At 51.4% G+C, this 19,583-nt stretch overlaps 5 protein-coding genes across 6 annotated transcripts; 4 read left to right on the forward strand and 1 right to left on the reverse strand.

Annotated features, from left to right (window-relative positions):
• The first annotated feature begins 101 nt into the window (after positions 1–101).
• Positions 102–1,977, forward strand: PV06_02714 (uncharacterized protein). Its single transcript, XM_016403433.1, has 3 exons — positions 102–626; positions 683–1,333; positions 1,390–1,977. Exons 1-3 carry the CDS (start codon positions 300–302, stop codon positions 1,495–1,497), a joined length of 1,086 nt encoding a protein of 361 aa, XP_016267330.1. The 5' UTR covers positions 102–299; the 3' UTR covers positions 1,498–1,977.
• Positions 1,978–6,168: 4,191 nt separating this feature from the next.
• On the forward strand, positions 6,169–8,886 carry PV06_02715 (uncharacterized protein). The gene is made up of 6 exons (XM_016403434.1): positions 6,169–6,935; positions 7,018–7,190; positions 7,241–7,324; positions 7,378–7,726; positions 7,776–8,174; positions 8,224–8,886. The coding sequence occupies exons 1-6, from the start codon at positions 6,887–6,889 to the stop codon at positions 8,355–8,357; spliced, it is 1,188 nt and encodes a 395-aa protein (XP_016267331.1). The 5' UTR covers positions 6,169–6,886; the 3' UTR covers positions 8,358–8,886.
• A 204-nt stretch (positions 8,887–9,090) lies between these two features.
• Positions 9,091–12,368, forward strand: PV06_02716 (uncharacterized protein). The gene is made up of 6 exons (XM_016403435.1): positions 9,091–9,264; positions 9,325–9,419; positions 9,471–9,577; positions 9,625–9,892; positions 9,947–10,839; positions 10,890–12,368. The coding sequence occupies exons 1-6, from the start codon at positions 9,180–9,182 to the stop codon at positions 11,950–11,952; spliced, it is 2,511 nt and encodes an 836-aa protein (XP_016267332.1). The 5' UTR covers positions 9,091–9,179; the 3' UTR covers positions 11,953–12,368.
• PV06_02717 (uncharacterized protein) lies at positions 12,351–14,483 on the reverse strand. The gene is made up of 2 exons (XM_016403436.1): positions 13,976–14,483; positions 12,351–13,901 (listed from the first exon to the last, which is right to left on the reverse strand). The coding sequence occupies exons 1-2, from the start codon at positions 14,369–14,371 to the stop codon at positions 13,233–13,235; spliced, it is 1,065 nt and encodes a 354-aa protein (XP_016267333.1). The 5' UTR covers positions 14,372–14,483; the 3' UTR covers positions 12,351–13,232.
• A 2,212-nt stretch (positions 14,484–16,695) lies between these two features.
• Positions 16,696–19,466, forward strand: PV06_02718. Of its 2 annotated transcripts, XM_016403437.1 has the most exons (3): positions 16,696–16,943; positions 17,020–18,718; positions 18,774–19,466. In XM_016403437.1, the coding sequence occupies exons 2-3, from the start codon at positions 17,090–17,092 to the stop codon at positions 19,017–19,019; spliced, it is 1,875 nt and encodes a 624-aa protein (XP_016267334.1). In that variant the 5' UTR covers positions 16,696–16,943; positions 17,020–17,089; the 3' UTR covers positions 19,020–19,466. The 2 variants fall into 2 exon arrangements, with proteins under 2 accessions (XP_016267334.1, XP_016267335.1); XM_016403438.1 differs by lacking the exon at positions 16,696–16,943 and having other exon boundaries at positions 16,991–18,718.
• Positions 19,467–19,583: the final 117 nt, after the last annotated feature.

Below are 19,583 nucleotides of genomic sequence, written 5' to 3' on the forward strand. Positions count from 1 at the left end.
AGTCTGTCAGACAGCCTTCAAATATGTCATCCGCCTTGCGGAGTTGGAAAAGGCAGCGAGCGAGGATCCGCGTGGTGCTTGGCAAGCTAGCAAAGCAAATGATTCTCAGATTTCCCTGCGCAGACAAAAGTGAAGCTCCTCAAAAGAAGCCAGCAATTCCGCAAGTCACAAGGGCTCCTCCAGTCCATCAATCCACTAAGCCTCCTCATTCTCTCTTCTAGGGACCCTCGTCGTCAAAGGTCCAGACTTCGCACCTGAAGGTCGCTGTGTACAGGATAACCATACCCAATCCCTTCAACATGGCCGTTGCAATAGAAGAGAAATCGGCCTCATCTCCGCTATCCTTCCTCACAGACAATGCCATCGCATTGGCCATTACAGACACATATTCTAGCCTGCAAGAACGACGAAGGCTATTGGGTCTCGAGAACCCTGGAACAGTCGATGGGATTGCACGCGAGGTGCAGAAAGATGTTCTCCTAACGAACTTCATGTTCTCCGGCCTGCGATGTGACTTGCAGAAGATTTTCAGCGTCAACCCACTGTTTCGATTACAACATGGCTTTGCGATGGGCTCGCAGGCTCTGCCACCGTGGCAGTTGATGGCTTTGTATGGCAATTCAAATGTCTGATCTCCCTGCAATCTCTATTCAATGTGTACCAAAGCTAACAGCTAGCTCAGGTTTTTATGCAAGCTGCTTATTCGAGTGACAAGTCGTTGACGGCGTGGGGTAACCTGAGGTGGTCACCACGATTTGTTACCAAAACCCAAACTTCGATCGACCCACGACAGGCTCAGACTATGGTGCAATTTGACAACGAATACACTGGCGAAGATTTCTCGGCCTCCGTCAAGGCAATCAGTCCCTCGATCCTCGAAGGTGGGCTCACCGGTATCGTTATTGGAAGCTATCTGCAGTCTCTCACGCCTCGACTCGCTTTGGGTTTGGAAGGTGTATGGCAGCGCGCTGCATTGAACTCGCGGCCTGAGACAGCCGTGTCCTACTGCGCAAGATACAAGGGAACAGATTGGATTGCTAGTGCACAATATTTGGCTCAAGGTTCACTGGGAGCGTCTTACTGGCGAAGATTGACGGATAAGGTGGAAGCTGGTGTTGATTGTCAATTGCAGTTTGCGCCGGGGATGGGTGGCGCCGGCATGTTTGGAGGCGTTCGACGAGAAGGAACAACCACGGTCGGCGTCAAGTACAACTTCACCACCTCGGTCTATCGTGCACAGGTCGACAGTGCGGGCAAGTTCGGCGTCGTCTTGGAAAAGCGCGTCGCGCCTCCAGTCACTCTGACCTTTGCTGCTGAAATTGACCAATGGAAGGTAAGTCCTTTTGATTTCCTTCTCCAGCCATTTCCACAATACTGACGGAATTACAGAATACTCACAAGCTCGGTCTCGCTGTGTCTCTGGAAGGAGCGCCAGAGGAACTTCAAGAAATTGCCGAGAGGCCTGAGAACGCTCAGGTCATGCCACCTCCCATCTAATCTAGAGGTCTTGGGGATTCGACAGCAGCATTCACCGAAGAATTCTTGACCTTGTTTTAGTACTCTTCACTCCTGAGCAAGCCCGGGCGAGAAATCGCTTTCCCTGTACAGAGTACTCACCCTCAAGTCAGCGGAAAGTCTACTGGAACAGGAAATTTCTTGCAGGCGTTTTGACCTTTGTCGCGACATTGGCATAGCCATGGAAGGCCGGGAAAGTAGTGACGATCTGTGGTTGGCATTTGATCATGCCCGGTAAAAAATTCTTCTGTACATGGGATGGATCATGACGAGACTTGAAGGTGTGCTTGACATGGTAGCGCCTTGCGGACTCGGCGGAGATTCAAAACATATTGCATAATAGAAGGCTTGTAACAACAAAAGAACACACGATCAGCTTTATCTTGTGTGCTTCTTTCTTTCTCGATCTGCTGATACATGACGACGGGGGATCTATCGTTGCACAGATCGCCATCGCCATCGCCTTGCGCGCTTGATGAATGACCCTCGCGTAAAGATGCATGCATTGGTAGATTGATGCACATCTCTTTAGCTAAAAGGTAAGGACTAGCAATAGAAAGAAAGGGCGCACACCAAGGGGAGAGGGGGAGGCCCATGTTGCCACTGCTCATCAGCGAAAGCTCTCGAGAGCTCGCCAAACGACTGACCTCAACAAGGTGTTGCAACTTGGGCGTAGCCATGACGAAGGGGGACGATACATATGATCGGTTTGGTAGTTGGGTCCGCCAGGCCAACTAACCAGTCAATCAGCCCCGAAAAACCCTGGCCCGGTGAGCGATTTCTCTCGTGAAACCAACCACTTCTCCCAGGTCCTTCCTCCCATCCTGCAGCAGGTAGGCCAGGCTCTCACCAGAGCGCGATGTCTACACTCTGTAAACCCAAACCCAATACCCAGGAGGAGGGGACAACAGGGGAAAGCAACGACAAGGGGGAAACGGGGGAGGAGGAATAGTTCCAGGAAATCTTCGACCGACACGCGACATGCATGTCAAGCACACACGCACACACATCAAAAGAAAAAAAAGAGATGACCTACAGTAGCTTCGTTCAGCCTGGTTGTTTGTCCAGATGAGTGCTCCTGCAGGGGCCAGGCGACCAGGGACACTACACCCACAAAACAAAACCCAACTTTTACCAAAAGTATCTCCGTCTCGGATAGAACCGTCAAAATCTGAGCACACGCGTTTGCCTTTTTTTTGGTGCCGGTGCTTTACATCTCACATCCGTGTTGGTGCCTCAAAAGGTACGGGGGGAGGCAGAAAAAGGTTCGGAAAGCAACTCGATACGGAGTGATGCATCATGGACCATACAAGCAGGAGGGCCGGCAGAAAAGAAAGCAATGACCCCCCCCCCCCCCAAAAAACAAAAGGCTGGGTGGTGGCTTGCTGAGAAAGACAGAGAGAGACGAAAGCTGTACTCCGTATGTACGGTCAAAGGAGGGCCAGGGATCGGACCCCATGACACACAGACAGGGATACTTGTCGACCTACATAAGCCCCCTACCTACTCCGTACCTAGGTAGGTAAAAAAAACTGACCGGGATCATTTGAGATCTGAGATGGAAAGAGAGGTCGGTCAAGGGGGGGGTTTTGCAACAGGGAACCACCTGGCCCGTTTTTCTTCTCTTGCTGTCATGAAACGAATGAAAGGACCATGGTAAGAGGGAGACGCGGTAGTGTAAGTTGGCTCATTTTCATACCGCGTAATTCAAAGGTGCAGAGCGATAAAGATGAGGTATAGTACTTTGTTTTTGGTATAGAGAACAGGCAGGTTTAGGTACAGTGAGTGCAGTACAGGGTAAGCAAGGCTCAGTGCAAATGGATTTAAGGTTGTCAGGAACGTCGGGTGCTGCCTTTTTGTTGTTCTTTCCCACCCGACCCAACCCAAAGTGGTTGTTTTTAGTTTTAGTTTTAGTACTCCGTAATAATAATAAAAATGGGAATACCCGTGCAGGAGAGCGATTTGTTGAATACAGCAATCAAACACAAAGCAAAGTAAAGCCAACGAAAGTCTACCTAAGTTAGGTAGTCAAGAGTGTTGGGAGCGGAAAGGGGGTTGAGGAAGGGAGGGATGGCTGGGCTCACCAGGACCAAGGGGCAGGGGAGGGTGGTGGTGTGCCTGTCCCTCCCTCCCTCCCTCCTTTCCTTCTACTTGCATACGCAAATGGCACGGGCTCCCGACCTTGCAGGATGCATAAAGAGATAGAACAAAAAAGTGAGGCGACTCGGCGAACGATGGTGTGGAAAGATGAAAGATTGAGAGCCATGTAGTGAACATCCGGCGGCGCACTAGACTAGGTAGTCCGACAGGGATGATGAAGATGATGCGGGCCACTCACTAGCCAAGTCAAAGAAAAGCTGCTGCACTGGACATTGTGCCTACATGCATATGCATCATACGAGGTACATGAGCCGGAGGGATTGGAAATCCAGCCTGCTTACTACGGCATGAGAAAACCAGCATAACATTCTCAAACTCGGCTCTCATCCAAAAGAGAGAGAGAACGAGAAAGGGGAAGAGGGTAAACGGTGGGAAGAAGCAGGGCACAGTGTTGACTTGTTCAGTGGCACATGTTGTGTATGTAACTTCTGGCCTGGGTTTGGGCCGTCATGCACATCATTTTTTGGTCCTGGGTGGATATGGGAACCAGGGTGTCAACTGGCGCTTCCTCAATGGCAAGGTAGATCAATAATAATAATGACCTCGTATTCAGCCATCGATACCATACGTTGATCGTGCCAAGTGCGTCTGCGAGACGGCGAATCCGTAGCCCGTGAACGAGGATTTTGACTCGCTCCTACATGTGCAGGGGAAAAATGGCTGTGTAGGCGTCATGAAGCGAAAGATGGATGCTAGGATGATGGTTGGCCTGGATCAGCCCGTTCGAGTGCAGTGACCGATCATGTTCATCTTGTGCCTTTCTTTGGCCTTGCGGACATTTCGCCTCGTGACTTTATTGCCAGAGCCTCGTTTCGTCCTGTAAGCCGCCCGGAGGGCTGTGTGTCAGAGATCCTCGCTGGCGGCGGCAAAATGTGCCTACTCATTAGCTACCTTACCTAGTTGGTCGTCCATGTCATACTCTGGGGCCAACCTGGAAATGTCATTCCGGGCTGTTGATGCCTGTTACGAGCACAGGACGAGTCCGTACATAGACTCACTGTTCGTGTCAGGTAGGCGGCCCGCTCGGCCTCTCTTGCTCGTTCGGTCTGGGTTCGAGTTCTCGTATGATGATTCGACGTCCAGGCTCTCTGAGTATGCAACTGGAGCAGGATGGAGAAGTCCATTTGGGCTCAGAATTTCTCCTCGCATAACTGTGTGTGGTTTTTTTTCACTGGTTGCTGCGATGATCGAATCCGAGGTGCCGAAATACATCTAGCGGATGCCGGATGACGTTGAGGGAAGACCGGTAGGCTACCTAAGCTCGTTACTGATGCTTGTGGTTCGTCCAATTTTCGACCCACCGCCTATGCCTGATGCAAAGGTGCCCGTGCCATTTCTGCGGGCTCAGCTTGATGCTTGATATTCGTCCTACGAACCCTGAAAGCGTCTCTCTCACTTATACGGGTTTTCTGCAGGCCTTGAAGTCAGGTCTCGATGAAAAAGGTCTGGGCGTCGAGGGTCGAGATCTCGAATGCAGAATTTTGATTTCTGAGTCTTTCGATAGTCGTGAAGTACAAGTAGCATAGTTTAGTCTGGCGGGGTTAGTCGAGACCTCAAAGGCGTACAAAGGCATGGCCAAAGCACACGATCTGAGAGTCTATTTCGTATTTAGTCAAGGTATCGTATTGTCTGTCAGGGCTACGCACAGCACGTGGAAGGGGAGTGTTTGACCCAGAACGCTTTTACATGGCTCAACATCATCTCATCCAGTCCGGAGCCTGGAAGAAAGATACTCGTCGCTGGCTTTTCGTACTGTCAATCCTCAAGCCAGGGCTGGTCAGAGCATCACCAAGCCGCTTGACGCGTGGTGGATCATATGGACAATAATAGGCGAGGTGAATGGATTCCCAGATGGAAAACTGTGTTTTTGTTAGCTACAATGGACCCAGCATAATGGAGACATCATGCAACCCGCAGCGGGCTGTGATTGAGGGGCACTCCATCATCTGACCTGCATCGTTTGCTTTCGTTGTTTGGCTCCCTGTTGCTGGTCATACCTGGTGTGCTTCTGATCTCCTACTCGTACTGTCGTCGCTGTTGCCCCTGGGCGATGATGTCGACCTGTTGGTCAGCTCAGACCTGTATGTGTCAATGGTGTGTGCTTAGCCATGCTGTGGTTGGGCTGACCGGGAGGCCCTGTTGCCGCTGTCTTCGTCGGGCATGGACAGATGGGCATCAACAAGTCGTATAGAAAGAGGACATTTCTACCTTGAGCTGTAGATGGAGCAACACTGCATTCAGGTAGATATCCGGTAGTCCAAGGCACCGTAATCAATCGGTCAATGAACAAGTGCATCAACTGGTGCAGCACCCAGCGAGGAGGCATGCCTGGGATGCCTGTTGCATGCGCTAAGCAGACCCCAAAACAATAATCCAAGCAACCCTGGCAGGCTGGCCGCAGGGAGGCTGTTTTTTTTTTGCGCCTGTCAGTCAAGCAGCTTTTAATGTTATTATTATTACTACCACCGCCTACCACCACTATTATTACGGAGCGTTTCTCCCTCTCTCTTTCTCCTTCAAAGGCTTGTTGAACTGCCTGCGCTGCACTTTCCTTCTCTCCTGCCAATCGACGCTCAGGCCCGGGAGTCCCAACTGAATTGCCAACACTTGATTTGTTTTTCGCATGCGAGAAACACCACTTCACTTCCTCGTCCCTGCTTCATCCACCTGATCCTGATTCTTCTTCACCCCCCGTGAATCTCTGTTTCCTCGAGTGTGCTCCAGCATCCTGCATCCTTAACCATCTCGACATCCGTTGTCTTGTTCCAACTCTTCGGATCCTACAATTCTTAACCCTCTGCACGTCCGCGCGCCCTACCGCGGCCCTCGTCAGACCCCCCGGTTTCATCATCGACCGCTCAAAGTTCCCACACCTCATTTCGAAAGCCTCACCTACGCAAAGTGGGGAAATTAGCGCTTCTTCCGCCAACCCTCACTCTGTTCCCGCACTCTCTCTGCTGCTGCATACCCAATCCTCGACCCTCTCTTTTCGACTCGAGTCTCAACGGTCGTCCGCACTTTGAGCTCGTCGCCATCCATCGAATTTTTGGCCGAGAGATTCGCAGTCGACTGTGTCGCAAGTCAACGCTCTCAGTCTTCCCACTTCGGCTTCCGCGCGTCTCGTCTCCTCCTTGGACGTTCCCCGAGCGCCTTCTCCCTAGCCGACTGCTTCGTCGCCAAAGTGGCTCCCACACCTCCCTAGAAATTGACAATGTCGCAAAACAGGCCTGGCGGAGTGTTCTCTGGCTTGCGCATGGGCGGTACGTTTTTCGACTCCCTTGATAATAACAAGAAAAACAGTGTTGGCTGGTGTTTGGCACGTGCGCTGACATACACATACAGAGGTGGTACGGGAAAAGGTGCAGGATGGCCTCACTGGGGAAACGAGGGAGATGCAATACACCCAGTGCAAGATCGTTGGCAATGGCTCCTTTGGCGTCGTCTTTCAGACCAAATTGTCTCCCAGCGGGGAAGATGCTGCCATCAAGCGAGTTCTTCAGGACAAACGATTCAAGGTGAATTGTGGACGCCTCATTCGTTGACACTTGTGACTAACCGCTGGCAGAACCGCGAATTACAGATCATGCGAATCGTCCGACATCCCAATATCGTTGAGTTGAAGGCCTTTTACTATTCTAACGGTGAACGGGTATGCGGACCTTCAAAGTTTGTCTTCTGCTGCGAATGCTAACAATATGATAGAAGGATGAAGTCTACCTAAATCTCGTCCTCGAGTACGTGCCGGAGACAGTCTACCGAGCCTCGCGCTACTTCAATAAAATGAAGACAACCATGCCAATTCTTGAGGTCAAATTGTACATTTACCAGCTCTTCCGGTCCCTGGCCTACATTCACTCGCAAGGGATATGCCATCGAGACATCAAGCCGCAGAATCTCCTACTCGATCCTTCGACTGGCGTGTTGAAGTTGTGCGATTTTGGAAGCGCAAAGATTCTCGTTGAAAATGAACCGAATGTGTCCTACATCTGTTCTAGATACTACCGAGCCCCAGAGTTGATTTTTGGTGCCACAAACTACACCACCAAGATCGGTATGTACCCACGTTGCAATTTTTTGTAATTGCTGCTAACATGTAGCAGACGTCTGGTCTACTGGCTGTGTGATGGCGGAGCTTATGCTCGGTCAACCTCTTTTCCCTGGCGAGTCGGGTATCGATCAGCTTGTCGAGATCATCAAAGTCCTCGGGACGCCAACGCGGGACCAGATTCGTACTATGAATCCCAATTACATGGAGCATAAATTTCCTCAGATCAAGCCTCATCCGTTTAATAAGGTTTTTCGGAAGGCATCCCCTGATGCTATTGAATTGATCTCCGCTCTTCTGGAGTACACACCCACCCAACGGTTGTCTGCCATCGACGCAATGGTTCAACCTTTTTTCGACGAATTGCGAGACCCTAGCACACGTCTTCCTGACTCTCGACATGCTGGTGGTGCTTCACGCGAACTTCCACCTCTTTTTGATTTCTCTCGTCATGGTAGGTGGCAGGCGCCTCCTCATCTTGATTTCTCGCTGACATTTCACAGAACTTTCCATCGCACCTCACCTCAACAACAAGCTCGTCCCTGCACACGCACGATCACTTCTGGCCAGCAGGGGTCTTGATGTGGACAACTTTACTCCTCTTACCAAAGACGAGATGATGGCTCGCCTTGACTGAGTCAGAGTTGCCGACAACGTTACGAAGTCATGCCGAGAGGAAATTTTGCTTCACCAATGCGAGCATGTTTGGGCGTCATGCGAAGTGCGTTGGCCTACTACTACAGCGGGGCAACCAGCCATCACGCTTCTAGATGGATATCTTAGCATTCAACAAGGTATCTGTCGCGAACAACAACGGCTTATTCGTGCTGGTCAGAAATACAGGCTGTAGCCTCGCGACAAAACGACCTTGATACAAAATAGGGCTGAGCGTTTATGAAAAATTGACCTTTCATTGGTCCGGCAGGGAAAGATTGCTCTCATCATCGGGTCATGGCAGCAGTGTGTTTGAGTTATGAATGGGAAGGAAAGAAAGTGAAGGGAATGCTCGGCCGTCTTGGGCAAACGGGCTTGTGCTCAGGAATATGCAACAGACCATATGCTGCTGTTCGTATATTGATAGTGCGTTCATCTGCATATGACTGGATGGACCTTATTAGAGAACTCGAACCACAGAAGCTTGAGGGCCTGAAACCTCATTACAATTATCTTTATCCCTATAGACTAAGCAGATTGTACCTTTGGTCGTGCCGTTCTGGACTTGTAGTGGTGGTTGACTCCATGACCCAGTGAGGTACGAAGTGCGTCCCGCCCTTTGAATGCCTTACTATATTCTGGCGCCAAGAATGACGATTTTCCGCTAAAGCAGATGCGCGTCTGCGGACAAGTTTCACCTCAACGCGAACTTTTGGCTTCCCTTGTCCTTAACACGAAGTTCACTCTTCCATTGACGAGCGCACCATATTTAATTTCCAACAAAACCAGGCACTCGCTTCCCAGAATGGCGGACTACAATCGACGCCCGCGACGAGGTGGAGGTGGAGGAGGTGGAGGTCACTTTAACAATCGCAAGAGGAGATATAGAGGTACGATGCCTGATGCTGGACCAAGGTCTCAATGTTTCAGGCGTTCTGATCGATGTACAGATGATGATTTTGAAGATCGACGGCCACAGCGACGTCGCTACGAGGAACCTCTGGCCGTCACAGTACGCAAACAAGTCCTTTCGATCGCTGAGAGTGTAAGGTCGAGCTCTACCATTCAGTCAACCTAGACACTGACCCGGCTATAGCCTGTCCGAAAAGCAGAAGAAGACGTTGCGACGATTGCGAAAACACTTGCCGACAATTACTTCGACAATGAGGTGTCCACGAGCTTTGTGGACCTTGTCACTCAAATGTAAGACGTTCTTATTTCGACCCGTTGACGGCTGCTGAATCCAATAGGGTTATCGAGCAACCTCTTAAGACGCCCTTCCTAGCCGCTATCGTCTACCTCACGAACGCTCAGAAACCAGAGCTCGTCACGGACGTCCTGCGTAAGATCAGCGAAGCACTGCAGAAACGCCTGGATCTCGGACTATGGAGAGAAGCCAAGCTGTACCTGCGTTTTCTTGGTTGTCTACAAGGTATATTCTCAGAAGGTGGTGTCTTTACAATCCTCGAGGAGCTCTTCTCAAAGGCTGCCGACCTGCAAATGAAATCCTCTGAAGACGTAAGTCCCCAAGATCCTTCCTAGGCCGGAATAGCATTGTTAACCTGTTCGCAGTCACTCGGGTTGGAAATTGTCAAGATCATTCTGTTGACCATCCCGTACGCCATGTCCTCTAGTGCAACAGGACTCGAAGCCCAAGCACTGAGTCTTTTGGAGAAGACCGACATTATTGCCTCGACAGCCCACCCTCTGGAAGTCATAGTCGATCCATACCCAAGCCCAGAGGGAGGCGCGCCGACCTCTTCGGAAAGCGCTCTTGCTCTTCTCCAGAAGCACATGCAAGAAGAATCTCGGAATGGCTGGGAATTGGCGTGTTTGCCTCGACCGTGGAAGGGAGACCGATCTTCAGAAGAGGAGGAAGCATTGGCTGCTGCACAGACACATCAATTCCCTGCAATCAAAATTCCTGAGGAAATGCAGATTGGGCCGAGATCTATCTTCCCCGAGGTATATTTCTCAGTCTACGGTGAACAAGATATCGAAACGGTCCCACGGCCTTCTGATTCGGCGTCGATTCTGATCCGGGATGCCCTGTCAGACACGATCAATGGTCTTGATTTCAATCGAATGGCGGCGGCAAGGTTCCTCATCGACGTTGACTGCTATTTCGCCCCAGGCACGTTTGTGAAGCGAGCCACGCAATTTGACAAGCTCCGAGAGGTCGCTGGGGACAAGGCCACCTGGAAACCCGAGGATGTCATCGTCGATGCATGCTTTTCCCAGTTGATGCAGCTTCCTGCCCCGGAGCACAAGTTGATTTACTATCACTCGGTTCTGACGGAAGCTTGTAAGCTGGCGCCAGCTGCAGTCGCACCCAGTCTGGGTAGGGCGATCCGGTTCCTGTACCGTAACGTTGATCGAATGGATTTCGAACTGTCTCAACGGTTTCTGGATTGGTTTGCCCATCATCTGAGTAATTTTGGTTTCACTTGGAAATGGACGGAGTGGTAAGGCCTTTTCTGCATACACAGTTTCTCAATGTCGCTAACTAGCACAGGGTCGACGACGTTCAACTTCTCAATGTTCACCCGAAGAAGGCATTCATCATAGATGCCCTAGACAAGGAAATCCGATTGAGCTTTTCTAAGCGGATCAAGAACACACTACCTGAACCCTACCAAGCTTTGATTTCCGAAGAAAAGGAGAAAGACTCACCCGATTTCAAGTATAATGACGATTCAACTCCGTTCGCTACACAAGGTAAAGCGATTGCACAACTCGTCCGCACCAAAGCTGCGAACGAAGAGTTTTCGCCCCTCCTGGAGACCATTGAGCAGGAAGCCATGGCGTCGGGGATGGCTGATCCTGAATTGGCATCCACCGACGCTTTCGTCACCTCGATATGTTGGATCGGCTCCAAATCATTATCGCACGTACTTGCCTGCATCGAGCGGTGCAAGGAGCGACTGCTGGCCATCAGTTCTAAAAGTCCCGCCTGCAGAAAACAAATCATGACATCAGTCATGAATTACTGGAAGTCCCAGACGGGAGTCGGCGTCATCATCCTGGACAAATTGCTGAACTACCAAATCCTAACGCCCAGCAGTATTGTTGAATGGGCACTTGTCGACCACGTAGCTCGAGGCACGCTACTCGCGAGTGCCTGGTGTTACGAACTTGTGGAAAAGACCACCAAGAAGGTGGGGTCACGGGTTCACAGCATTGTGCACGCAATTCGACAGCTTGGGCTCACAGATGATCAGAAGAGTGAGCTGCAACAGACGTTGACGAAAGAGTTGGAGAGTATGAAGACGCTTTATGAGAGCATTCAGGATGCGGTCGTGAGTATTCGCGACGGCAACCAGGACGAGATGATGGAGAGCAGCGATGCGCTTCGTGCAGAGGATGAAGAATTACTCAAGTCATGGGGTGGAAAATGGGCAAAGACGTTTCAGCGCAAGTGTGCGGTGGAAGAGAATTGGGTTCGAGAAGAATTGGCCAGACCAATTCCTGAGCCTGAAGTCAAGGAGCAGACGATGACCATGGACAGTGTCGACTCTGGCCTCAACGGTGCTGGCGAGAATGGTAACGCCGACGCGGACGTGGATGGGATCGAGTAGATTGTGTTTTGTACGAGTAATACGACATGAGACACCCGGCGAGGACGGTGCGGCCAAAGATCCGGCCATATCGGCATGGTGTTGACTGTACAGTGCTGGAGCTTCGGATCGAGAGCCTTGGGAGGTTTTTGTAATAAGCAACCGCCTCTCTTGTACAATACACGGGGGACAAGCAAAACTCACGTCTTTACTTTGCCCCATTTCATTGAGATTTTACTGCCATATTATGCTACAAATGGTTGTCGGGATGGCTGGACTGCAATGCAGCAATTGCCGGTCAATTTCATATCCTCTTGTCATTTATTGCAGGGTCATGGAGAGGCGGTATATTCTCTGATCGGCTACGATGAGGAAAGAATATTTAGGAACGTGAATGTGGAAAAGAGTCGAAGGATTTAAAGAGATAGTTCTTGACCTCTTGTAATGGAAATTTCTATCTATTTTCTCCATCAAATCGCGCGTCTCGAACAGGCCATCATCATCAACCCGAGTCGTTAGAGACGGACACAGTGGGTTTGAGTCTCCAAGAGAGAGAGAGAGAGGTCTGCAATCACATTCTCGCGAGAGAGCCTCGAATAGAGTACACCCACTGACCCACCCCAATCGATAGACATCCGGACACATTAGTAATGGTCCCGGCGACGTGGTGTCTGAATTCGCAGCACACGCTAGGCTATGGGAATCACTGGCGGTGTGAGGTGATGTGATGTGTCTGGCCGATTGTCTAGCCGATATACATGCCGGTCGTAGAGAGGTTTTCAGAATTCCTTTTCCCTGCCATTCCGGGATCCGGAGGTTGTCCATCGGGGCTTTTCTCCCCCCACGTGGTGTTCGTCAAGGAGTTGAACTCGTTAAAGCCGTGAAAGAAGTTCGAGTCGGCCTTGGTTGGTGGCTGCTGCACCGGACTTATCATCGAGACCTCATTCGAACAACAGAGTCCGACGCGACCGAAAGCAACTTTTTCACTGAGCCTTTGGTTTGTATAGCACGTACGGTTGCCAGCCAAAAGTGGTTGATCGGATGCACATGCACTTTGCTTGTTAGCCTTGTAAAAGTGACACGATGCGTCCTGTTTGCTTGTGTGCAGGTAGGTAGCAAGGTCGGCCAAAGTGACAGAAAGAGTGCCGTTCCATACAACGACATCGTGATAGTGTGAGGGAGTTCATTGGAGCCGCCCGAATCCTGGATAAGGTCTTGCATTTCGCAAAAATTAAGTGACAATCTTTAGCGGATAGATACTCGATGTGTTCGCAGCTGTACCGTACGACCAAGGGCTTCTCTCATTTTCGAATCCCGTATCCTTGGAAACCGCCGGGCGGTCCGGCGGGAGGAGCTGGAGGCATAGCACCAGGCTGTGGACCTCCAAAGCCAGGGGGAGGGGCGAACCCAGGAGGAGGAGGCGGCGGCGGCGCATGTTGTTGTTGTTGTTGTTGTTGTTGTTGTTGTTGTTGTTGTTGCTGTGGAAAGCCTGCGGGCATCTGGTTGAAACCTGGTGGCATGAAGCCCTGCGGTCCGCCATATCCTGCTTGACTCGGAGGAGGACGTGCTGGGAGGCCACCAGGTGGTGCAGGCAGTGGCGCACTCTGTGGCGGAGGAGGTCTTGCCTGAATTGGAGGAGGGACGGCCTGGTAGTTTCCGTTCGGTGGTCCGAAGCCGACGGGGGTGGCAGGAGTCTGAGGCATGGCACCAAACATTGGCGGGCCGCCGACTGGGATGGTGGCGGGGGTGGGTTGAACGCCGTGAGCTTTGGCCTGAGCAGCTAGCATACGTTCGGCTTGGTCACCGTGTCTCTCGCCCTTGCCGTCCTTTTTGTAGGCGTATTGAACCGAGACTTCTTTGTTCATGAGATATTGACCATTCATATTGGCGATGGCGTCGTCAGAAGACTCAAAGTTGGAGAAAGAGACAAATCCATAACCCTTGGACAAGTTGTTTTCGTCGCGAGCAACCTAGGAGCGAGGTTAGAATAGGAGAAGAAAAATTCATGACTGCTGAAGGCTTATTAAGAGTAGATTATACACACCTTTGGAGCCGCGACCAAAGTACCGAATCGTCCGAAAGTGTCGTACAGCATTCTCTCATCGACCATAGGATCCAAGTTTCCTACAAATAGCTCGGCACCGACCTCGACAGACTTCTGCTTGTCCGCACTGGCCTTGTTGACTCTGATGGGTTTCCCGTATAATCTGACCTGGTTCATGATTCGGGCAGCATACTCTGCATCCTCCTCCGAGTTGAACTCGACGAAGCCATAGCCTTGGTGCGTCTGGGTGACTCGGTCCTTGGGCAAGTGGACGTTGGCGATGCGGCCGGCCTGTAGGAAGAGCTCCCAAACCAAGGCATCGGTGACTCGCTCGTCGAGATTGCCAATGTATATGGTCGAATCTTTGTCTTGCTCCCAGTGTCGAGCGGCAGACATCTTTTCAGACTAGGTCTCTCAGCTTAACCTCAAGATTGTCAAAGTGTCTGGAAAAGTCGTTATTAGGGTTGTTGACGACGTGAAGTGCTGCAAGGCAAGTTATCGACCTGGGAATAATTCTCTCGAATCATCCAAACAAAAGTTCTTGCGAGGGCAAAGAAGCCTATCGTGAAAAGCGAGAGAGCTTATCCATCTTGGGTCTAGTGCGTATTCCACGTGACCAGGATTTTCTGATTTCTCCAAATCATTCTCGCAGCTTCAAATCAATTGCGCTGGCATCACAAGTACAACGGTCTATTTCAGAAGATATCGAGTTTCGAAACGGCAAATCTATCATTCACCAGTCGGTCAGAGATTCGCCAAGATGATTCAATTTTCCGAAGAAACCAAGGTATGGCTTTTTTTCCCTGGCCGCCATATATCGTCCCAAACTAAGTTGACTTTTTTAGGAACGCATCTCAAAGGTCATTGACATCACCAAGGAAGTGGTTCACTATGGCTATCTACCTTTGATACTCTACCTTGGTATGATCGGAGATCTTCGAACATGACACGCCAACTGACGGAGGCAGGCTACACACGGAGCGAACCCAAACCAGCTCTCATCAGGTACGCTTCTTCCCACAAGAGGTCGTGTCCAAGGGCAGTGTTGACATTTCCGCAGCTTAATATCACCTTTTGCGAACTGAAATCCTACGAGATCTTCCTAAAGACCCACGCACTGTAAATTACCATTGATGACGGAGAGCCGTGAGAGTGTTGGAAATTGGGGCCGGAGGAGAACAGCTTCGCGAAATCTGAAGCGGAAACAGGCGCAACAACATGCTAGATTGTGGTCAAATCCGCGAGCAAAGTAATTGGTGACGAACTCGACTCTCTCCGACGGCGAGGCTTTGGGTTGGCCGCAGGCTGGTGAGCCGATGTTGGGAGAAGAAGTCAGAACCATTGTGTGCTCGCGCATGGCAGCTTCTGTATAACAGCCTTGAGGTCCTTGATGCACCCTGAACAGAATAATCTTAACTCTGCAAGATATGCTAAAGATTCCAGATTTACATGCTGACGATCAAAAATGTATTATTGTGGTCACTTTGAGTCCTCTGGAAGGCTGGTATGCCTGAATTTTGCCAATGCCGTATGATTTCCAGTGATTAGATTGGGGCAGATCTCTACGAGCACCCTGAGGTTTGTCTAACAGCGCATTGCTATGACACATGGCACTTTCAACGGTGAAGCTTGTTGCAGGTTTGAGATACAACAGCGAGGGCTACGCGTGATGTTCCCGAGGCGCAGAGTGCAGTTGAGATGGAACTCCGCCTGATTTTGAGGTCATGAGGTCGACAGCCTCGCACGTCTTCGATGAGTCAAGCTGGCTGCAAAAATGGCGGAGCTATCCTCTTTGGCATAGCAGGGATTAATCAATACTCTCTGCATATCCGAAATGGACTTTCAGCTGAACATGTCGCCGGACTCCCCGTGGCTAACTACCTACGGAAGCAAACGACCAGGGCTGATGCTACTCGCTGAAGTCCCTTGCCCACCAGTTCATCCCTTGGTCTCTAGATACCTGCAGGTGACCTATCAGAAAGTCGAGACCGGGTTGCATCGAGAACTGAATCCAGGCGTATTGTAATCGTACGAGTACTGTAATCAAAGTCTCGCGTCTGGAAATATCTGGCAGGTAACCTACCTGGTACGGATACTGTACTGCACATATACGAAGTGATAGCACGCGATGATTCGCGCGGACAAGGATCTTCCAATAATAAGGGTGGAGTATTGTATCTGATGGAACTTGGCCCTAGCGTCGCCTGTTCGCCCGTCTCCCAAGCGATCTCCCCCCTACACCGACAACCACCTTTGGGTCATTTTCCTGGGGCCTGGGGGCGGTCTGCACAGCGCATGCATGCATGGCGCACCCAGGCTCTAACGACTGACTGATTAGGCTTGGGTCCCCACTAAACAGGCACCCACAGCCCTCACCACATAGGCTCACCACTGACTTGTATCTGGCCCGGCGCTAGGTGGGTTCGAATCCCCCTTGCGGCTTTCGGCTGGAAGCTCGATGGAGCGTCTGCCCAACTTAGTTGCCCGCAAGCCTTTTTTGTCCAGGGTTTCTGCTTGGTTCGTTACGGAGTACGGAGTTGTATGTCACACGGCCTTGCTAGGCACACCTGCCACCAGGGTTGTTCCTGTGGTTCCTCTGGTCCCTCTGGCTGTTTTGGCTTGTCTCTTCCTCCCCCCCCCGGGTTGCTGCTGGTCCGTCTCCCTCGTCCCAGCACCTCGTGCTTCAACTCGCTCCTCTTCTGAGGCTTGCCGTCACATCTTCTACTCTTTCAGCCCGCAATTTTCTTTGCCTCTTCTCCCATCTCTCATCTTCTCCCCTTCAGCCTCACCCTACTCACCTTGTCCCGCAACCTTTAATCTTGTCGTCATCCTCGAGCTCGGACGTAGGCCCAGTGGCGATATCCTTGCGCGTATTGGCTCTATCTCGTCGGACCTCAGGCGTTGGCACACCGAGTGCTTATTTGCTTTTTTCCCCCTACCACTAGCGCCGTTTCCACCCAAAAAGAAGGTACAATTAATAGCTGCGCTCAATCGCAACCCTCATCCCCCGATTATCTTCCACCCTGGTGCTAATTCATCCTCAGACTTGAATCTTCGATTCTCTCACCCAGAACTTCTTTCTTGCAACTCTTTCCCCCCCTCCATCTCTTCACCATGTTCAACGCGACCCAGCATCGCGGCAACCCTAATTTGGGGCCCGCGCCTCCTGGGCCGCCGAACCATCGGCTGAACGAAATCTTCGAATCATTGCGCTCGGAATTTGAGAACCAGACTCGGTCAAGTGAGCAGGTTGAGAACCAAGTTGCTCAGCAAATTCAGGAGATGGAGTTGATCCGAAACAAGGTCTATCAACTCGAACAGAATCAATTGAAGATGAAGCAGGAATACGAGTCTGAGATCCGCGTTCTCAGACACGAACTCGAAGTGCGCGGCGGCGCCCAGGTTCAATCCCACATCGGCGGACCTCCTCAGCATAGCGGCCCTCCTGTGCAGGCTCCTCCCTCCCTTGGTCACGGTCAGGGCGGCCTCTTCAGTGGCATCATGGCCAACCAAGGTCAAGGCGGTCCCGGACTCGCTCCTCCACCAGAACAGGCAGCTCCTCAACAGCATCCCCTTCAGCCACCGCCACCAGCAGGCCAGCCTCAAGGTCCACCCCAGGGCCCAAATGCCTTTCCCGGCTATCAGCAGGCGCCTGCCCTGAATGGCTACGGACCGCAAGGACAGCCTCCTACCAGCTCCCCGGGACTAGGCAAGAATCGTAATATGACAACTAGGGGCGGCCCCGGACCAGCTACGCCTCAGCAACACCCGGGCCAACCACAGCCAATGCCTTACCAAAACGACCCAAGAGCGTCTCCTCAAATTCCTAGACCGACTCCTCCGGGAAGCGACATGCAACTTGGCCCGCGCCATCAGATGCCAGGTCAAGGACAATACCCCAATGTCGGCAATGTTCTCGCAGACCTCAACCCAGACGATCTACCAGACCATTTGAAGCGGATGGGTGCTAATGGCGAATGGCACGCCGTATTCAACCCCAACGTGCCACGCGTGCTGGACATTACACTTTTGCACAACCTCGTCCACGAGTCCGTGGTCTGCTGCGTCCGCTTCTCCAACGATGGCAAGTACATCGCCACTGGCTGCAACCGCAGTGCACAGATCTTCGACGCTCGAGATGGGCGCAAGGTCTGCGAGCTGCTCGATGACAACGTCCAAGACAAGGACGGTGACTTGTATATCCGATCAGTCTGCTTTTCTCCTGACGGAAAGCTCTTGGCCACAGGTGCCGAAGACAAAAAGATCAGGGTCTGGGACATCGAAAGCAAGCGCATCCGAACCATCTTCGATGGTCACGAGCAAGATATCTACTCTTTGGATTTCTCCCGCACCGGACGACTGATTGCCTCGGGCTCCGGCGACAAGACGGTGCGCCTCTGGGATATTGAATCCAACCAGCAAGTTATGGTCCTGTCCATTGAAGACGGTGTGACCACTGTGGCCATGTCTCCTGATGGTCGCTTCGTCGCGGCCGGTTCGCTCGACAAGAGTGTGCGAGTCTGGGACTGCTCCAGTGGTTATCTGATCGAGCGTCTGGAAGGACCACAGGGCCACAAAGACAGTGTCTACTCGGTTGCCTTTTCCCCCAGTGGCCGAGAACTGGTCAGCGGCAGCTTGGACAAGACGATCAAGATGTGGGAGCTTTCTCCTCAGCGCGGCCTCGTCCCATCCGCATCCAACGGTAAGGACGGCAAGTGCATCCGAACATTCGAAGGACACAAGGTAAGTTCTGACATTCTTTCGACGCATGAAAACGAGACTAACTGTTGCTTTTCAGGATTATGTTCTCTCGGTCTGTCTCACCCCTGGCGGAGAATGGGTCATGTCAGGATCCAAGGATCGTGGAGTACAATTCTGGGATCCAAATACTGGTAACGCCCAGATGATGCTCCAAGGACACAAGAACTCGGTCATCTCGGTGGCACCCTGCCCGACTGGACATTTGTTCGCCACGGGCTCAGGAGACATGAAGGCCCGTATCTGGCAGTACACAAGTTGGCGTGGAGCCCATCAAGGTATCTAAAGCGATACTGAAAAATTCCTGACAAGGAGAAACCATTGGAATCGTAATTCCATGGACTTCTCTGGTCGGAGGAAAAATCTGTTGTGCACCTCTCTGTGAGATATGTTGTTTATGGTGATGATGGGTACTACCAAGAAGGCTGGCCAACGGATGGGAACATTGCAACACAGGCAAAGTCAGTGGTATGTTGGCATGGAATGTGATGCTTCGTCGAATTTTCGGTTTCAGGTATCATGTAACTTGGGGGCGTGGGACGAGTGCATTAGTGGGCAACAGAATGGGAGCCCTGGTAGGAGTGCGCTCAGTGCAGTTTCGTTTTGGTAACCCTTGATTTCGCAGGAGAACATCCATGAGGGATTTTGGGGGCTTTTGACTAGCGCATGGACATGATTGCCCATGCATTGAGGTTTTCGTAGAGACAAAAAATTCAAATAGTATCCTTGACGATCCCGTTGGCCTCTTGATCTGTGGTGTTTTTTCCCTGCGGTGCTAATTGTTTAGAGACTCACAACAGAAAATATACGACAACTGACGTGGGAGCAGGAAGGAGATGAAGATGTCACT

Source organism: Exophiala oligosperma (genome assembly GCF_000835515.1).
Source record: "Exophiala oligosperma strain CBS 72588 unplaced genomic scaffold supercont1.2, whole genome shotgun sequence".
Taxonomy (NCBI): domain Eukaryota; kingdom Fungi; phylum Ascomycota; class Eurotiomycetes; order Chaetothyriales; family Herpotrichiellaceae; genus Exophiala; species Exophiala oligosperma.